This window comes from Triticum urartu, chromosome 4A (genome assembly GCF_056163025.1).
Source record: "Triticum urartu cultivar PI428250 chromosome 4A, HENAU_Tu73, whole genome shotgun sequence".
Lineage (NCBI taxonomy): Eukaryota > Viridiplantae > Streptophyta > Magnoliopsida > Poales > Poaceae > Triticum > Triticum urartu.
Genome location: NC_141876.1, coordinates 344,820,405 through 344,826,487, shown reverse-complemented (window position 1 = coordinate 344,826,487; position 6,083 = coordinate 344,820,405). Strand labels below are relative to the sequence as shown.

Genomic DNA, 6,083 nt, shown 5'->3' with positions numbered 1-6,083 from the left:
GCTCCAGATCCACTTCACCGCCTCCAACAATGTCATCGAGTACGAAGCCCTTGTGCATGGCCTCCGGCTTGCCAAGGAACTCGGCATCTGGCGCATCCTATGCTACGGCGACTCGGATTTGGTGGTGCAGCAGTGCTCCGGCGAGTGGGACGCCCGTGAGTCCAACATGGCGAGCTATCGCTTTCTCATCCAAAAGCAGTCCAGCTTCTTCGAAGGATGAAAGTTCCTCCATGTTCTGTGAGCGGAAAATGAGGCTGCCGACACGCACGCCAAAATCGCATTGTCTCGACAATCCATCCCGTCAGGCATCTCCCTCGAGAACCTGCACAAGTCATCCATCAAGACGTCCCTAGACTCCGAGTCCACCTTTGTCCCGGACAATCCGGCCGCGTCTCAACCCGGCCCAAGGGCTGTCGAACCCGGCCTTGACGCCAACGAACCCGGCCCGGGGATGGCCGAACCCGGCCCAGGGAATGACGAACCATGCCCGGGAGCTATAGACGTCGAGCCAGCCGTCCCCGCCTCGAGGACCGCCGTCCCAAAACCATCCATGGTGGCCGTCTTCGCTGTAGTAACTGCTCCATCATGGGCCCTGCCCATCTCAGAGTTTCTGGAGAATGGTGCTCTCCCCATGGACGAGATAGAGGCCCGCAAGTGCAGCACCGGGCGTTCGCCTACAACATCATCAACAACGAGCTCATCAGCACAGCTCCACCGACGTGTTTCAGCGCTGCGTCAAGCAGGACAAGGGCACTGAGATCCTCCTCGACATACACCTGGGCGAGTGCCGGCACCACGCCGCCTGAAGGTCCTTGGTGGACAAGGCCTTTCTCCATGGTTTCTACTGGCCCACGGCCCTCCAAGACGACGAGTCGCTTGTCCTCAAGTGCGAGGGATGCCAACGCTTCAGCAAGCATAGCCACCAGCCGGCTTCAGCACTCCAGACCATTCCTATCACCTGGCCTTTCGCGGTCTGAGGACTTGACATGGTAGGGCCCTTCAAGACCGCTCAAGGCGGCATGACACATTTGCTAGTGGCATTGGACAAGTTCACCAAATGGATCGAAGCAAGGCCTATCAAGAAGCTGGACGGGCCAATAGCCGTCCGGTTCGTCAAAGACATCGCAGTAAGCTACGGCTTGCTGAACAGCATCATCACGGACAACAGCACCAACTTCGCCAAGGGCACGCTCGAGCAATACTACTCCATCTCTGGCATCCACCTCAACCTGGCTTCCGTGGAACACCCGCAGTCCAACGGCCAGGTCGAGTGGGCCAGCGGTCTCATCCTATCCGGCATCAAGCCACGGCTCGTCGAGCCGCTCGTCCGCTCACCCGGCAGCTGGCTCGACGAGTTGCTGGCTGTCCTTTGGAGCCTCCACATCATGCCAAACTGGTCGACCGGGTTCACCCTATTCTTCCACGTCTACGGAGCCGAAGCCGTCATCCCGACCGACTTCGAGTTCGACTGGCCGCACGTCGTGATGTACACTGAAGCTGAAGCCAAAGAAGCCCGCGAGGACGGCGTCGACCTGCTCGAAGAAGCACGCCTCTTGGCACTCAGCCGGTCAGCCATCTACCAGCAAGGCCTGAGGCACTACCACAGCAAGAAGATCAAGCCCCTCACGTTCCGCGAGGGATACCTCGATCTCCGACTTGTCCAGTAGCAAGCCGACTAGCACAAGATGTCCTCCCCATGAGAGGGCCCCTTCATCATTAGCAAATCCTTGTGTGACCGCAACACTTACTACCTCATCGACGCCCGCAAGTCAAATAAGCGCAAGAGAGACACTGCCAGCGAAGAAACAACTCGGCTGTGGAACGCGGAACTCCTCCACCCGTTTTACAGTTAGCCGTGTGCACGTATGTATCACTGCCTTTTGTAATCATATGAAAACTATGGAGTCCCCGAACGACGCTCGGGGGCTGCCCTTCCCGACCAAGCTATTGTGTCTCCCGACTTCATGCATTTTTCTCTTAAGCCAACCCCACCACCGGTTCGACTTGCTCGACACGGTGGCTCGGGGGCTGGCCAGCTTGGACACCACCCGCCACCTTCCGCAGTGATTCCTGGCGCATTCGGGTCACCGCGGTCCTCCATTTCGCCCTAGGCCACAGAACCGGCTTCGGCTATCCGCTGTCGGCTCGCAAGAAAAATGGGCCAAAGCACCAGCGTGTTATGAATACTAAGTCAAGGGCCGACGGATTGCCCAATCCGGCCCTAACACTTCAAGTTGCCGCACGACCGGCTGCTCGCCATCCAGCTTCGCCGGATTGCCTCTAGCCGGCCCAGTGGGTGTTTCGCTCTCGCTCAACGTTTAAAAAATCCTAAGTACCGTGCACTCCTCTCATAGGCCGAACTCCTTGTCACGGACCGGAGCCTCGCCCGTCAGACTCGCGGGCAGGGGTGGGGGGAGGCCCAGGAGGGGAAGATTGCAAGAAAATGGCCCAAAAGATGAAAAGCAAAGGCGCAAACATCCACAAAATATATACATCACAAATTTAAACAGGCCCAAGGCCAGGGTTCATTACACCCGAACGCCCCCAGTGTGTGGATGGACCTGCTACCTAACAGAAATTTCTACTAAGATAAATAGGGCCGCCTCAGGCATCCCCAGCGCTAGGTCGCGCAGCTGCCTGCTCCTCCTCGGTGGCCTCTGGGTTCGCCCAGGTGCCTACGTCTTCCTTTCCAGCATTGTCATCGCCGTAGACACCCATCTCCTCGGAGATTGCCCTCCGGGTCATTCAGAAGAAGGTCATAGTTGTTAGCAGGCATGACTCCGCCATCTTCCGTCCGCTCCAGTTGGAACTCATCGTGAATGGCAAACCCGTCAATGTAGCTGGCCCGGGCTGCAATCCGTCTGGCCTCCGCCCGCAGCTGGTTCTCCGCGTCGGCTCACTGGCCCATCAGCATGTCCAGCGACAGATCCGGATGCCAAGACATCGCAAACCTAAGCGCCATCTCAGCTCAGGCACGGGTGACAGAAACACACCACTCGTGGAGCCAGTCCGGGCCCGACTCCAACCACCGCGCCAACCGCGTGAAGCTGTTCCGCGCCGGCCTCAGAGAGCCGCCCCATCTGCTCTCCCAATACTCACAGATGAGCTTCGGCGGCGGTCAGGATCTTCGGCAAGGTCCAAACCACCCGCGGGTCGGTCCTGGAGCCCACAACTCCCTGCGGGTCTCGCTGAAAGTGGATGGCCTCCTCCGCCAGCTAGCGCGTCTCCGAGAAGGCCCCTATCGAAAGGAAGAGAAAGTCAGATCAATCACCAAGGAAAAGAAGCCGGCATTACACCCCAGTAGAACCCAAGAAAAGCAATTAGTGGAGAAGGACTCTTCCAGGTGCTGCGCTTTGAGCAACGTATCGCGCCCCTCCCTGGCAATGGTGCGGTCGCACTCCTGGAGCGTCTTCTCCAAGTCGGTGACCTTGGCAAGGGCCGTCTTCAACTCGGCGTCCTTGGCCTCGGTTGCCTTCTCGGCCTCATCATGACGATGGGTTTCCGCCTGACGGGCCTCCTCCGCCCCCCCCCAGCACCTTCAAGCACTCTACCTCGGCCTGGAGCTGGCCCTTGTCGTCGGCCAGCTTGCCGCTTCGCTGGTTAGCCTCGGTAAGGGCCTGCTGCGCCTCCACGACCATGGCGGCCTCCGCCTTAAGGCAGTCCACCTTGGCCTCAAGACGACTATTGTCGCTCGCCAGCCACTCCTACAGCCGGCTGGCCTCGTTAAACGCCTGCCAGGATCCCGTCGCATCCTCCTTCGCCCCCACCACCTTGTCCCCAAGATGGCCAGTGTCGGCAACAAGCCGGTCTTAATGGAAGCCGGCCCGAATCAGCCGGGTCTTCCAAGACAACACCTTGGCTGCGGAAGAAAGACATAGAAACAAAGAACCACTTTAAGATTCAACCCAACTACTACGTAGTTTGCCCGAATCCCAGGGGCTACACCCAGTGGATGCGCTAGTGCCACCCACTAAAAAGAGTACACAAGAAAAATATATGCGGCGACACGGAGCTCCTCCTTCTTGGCGGTAAGCTGATCCTTGAGCTGCCGGTGCTTCTCCAGGAGCTGTTTGAACACACTGACCCGGAAGGAGTCTAGTTGCTGTAGGGAGCAATGATCAGCACGAGACAGCGGTTGAAGATTTGACCCAACTGCTACATAGTTGGCCCGAATCTCGGGGCTTGCACCCAGTGGGTGCACTAGGCTGCCCCCACCCAGAAGAAGCAACAAAAAAGAAAAGCGGAAGACGAGGGAGAACTTACGAACACAGCGCGCTCCAACTCGCGCGTCTGCTCCACCTCGGCCTGGGTGAAGGCATGTCCTGTCCGTCCACCCCCGTAGGCGCCGGCTCACAGCGGCCATCGCCGCTTCCTCCTGGGTCAGGGGGCTGAAGAAGACCTCGCTGGTCCCGCCCCGAGCCGGCTGCGACCCCTCGGCCCGGTGGCCCCTAGCCTGGGCACCAGGGCGTACTCCCCGCTGACCGCCTCTTCCGGGGCCGGCGCCTTCCCCAGCACCCTCTCCGGCACCCTCACCGACTCGACGGCCCGAGTGACCTGCGGCGCCACCACCGGCGCTGCCCCGCCTGTCGGTGCCTGGGACGCTGCCTCTGGCGCCGTTCGCGGCACCTCCTCCAAGACGACGTTGTCGCTGCCTCCCACGACCCCCGCCTGCTCGGCCTCATTGGTCCGTGGTGTGGTGTCGTCCTCAACCACCACGACCTCCCAGTCGAGGTCCATGTCGTCCGCACGACCACTTTGGCTGCGCTCCCCCTCCGACAACGGCATGAAGACTGTCGCCGCCAGCTCCATCCCAGCCGGTATCTCGGGCCACAACGGCTCCTCGTCGGCTCACGCCCATGTCACCATGGTGTTGGCCCAGGCCTGGGCCGACGCCGCCTACACCTCCTCCTCAGCCCTGTTCCGGTCCCGCCAGGCCAGGCATTCGGTGTCTGCCGAGTCCAGGCTGAGGTCCGAGTCGGCCACCTCCTTGTCCCGGTCAACGGCGCTGCTCCGGGTCCTCCGAAACACGGCGCCCTCAGTGAACGCGACGTCCGCCGCCGCCAGCGCCAATGAGATCGGCGACCTGAAGCTCAATGAAGTAAATGAACAAGGACCAAGCAGGGCTGCTCGGCCATTCAAATTGAACAAAAAGGAAACTTACCCAGGCACCACAGGGACGGTGGGTCTCACTGGCCTCGCCTGCAGAGCGCCGCACCTCCTCTTGACGGGTGGCCTCGCACCGATAGCCGGGCTCGCCGCGCGCTTTGCGGCATGGGCTCGGGGTGTGTTGTTGTCCTTCCCTTGCGGCTGGCTCACTGCCGTCGCCCCCCCCCCCGAGAAGGCCTAATGCCAGCCGCGCCGCCGCCTTCTCCATCAAGTGCCGCCACATCGACAACTCACATCAGCACCCCTGTGTCGCCTCGCGCCGGGCAGCTCAAGAAATATGAAGACAAACTTACCCGCACGGCGCCCTGCACCGGCATCGGCGGCCGCCTCCGAGCCGGCCCGCACCACCTGCATCGGTGCCCGGTCATACGGATGACGGATGGCGTTCAGAAGTACCTCCCGCCTTGCGTCGGGACGAACAAGAAGATATGTAGCAGCAAAGTACGGGGACCAGGGACTCACCACGGGTGCCGGATTCACCTGGCTGTACGGAGGCTTCTCGAACTCCCAATCCTCCCACAGCCCGGCCTTGGAGATGTCGTTGACCCGGCAGGCGACCTGGACCGCCACCAGGTGCAAGTTTAACATGCGGTTGGTGTCCTGGAGTCCAGTCATCAAGCCGATGATGTGGGTGCACTGCTGCAGCGGCAGCACTCAGCGCCTGATGAAGGCAATGATGAGGTCGGTGCCAGTGAGACCTTCCCGCTCCCTCATCTCTAACACCCGCTGGCACAGGTTGAGCACCTCCTGCGATGGGTGTCGGGGATAATAACCCCAGTTCTGTTTTGCCTGCAGCGGGACATCGACGAAGGGCGACAGGTTAATGTGGTCCGCGTCGAGGTTGCGGACGTAGAAGAAAGAGTTCTGCCACTTCTTGGCAGAGTCCTCCAGCGGCATCTTGGGGCAGTCGACGCCCG

General features: G+C 60.6%; 1 protein-coding gene across 1 annotated transcript; it reads left to right on the top strand.

The window, feature by feature from the left end:
- The first annotated feature begins 1,019 nt into the window (after nucleotides 1-1,019).
- LOC147975798 (uncharacterized) lies at nucleotides 1,020-1,667 on the top strand. Its single transcript, XM_087520585.1, has one exon. It carries the CDS (start codon nucleotides 1,020-1,022, stop codon nucleotides 1,665-1,667), a length of 648 nt encoding a protein of 215 aa, XP_087376711.1.
- The last annotated feature ends 4,416 nt before the right edge of the window (nucleotides 1,668-6,083 follow it).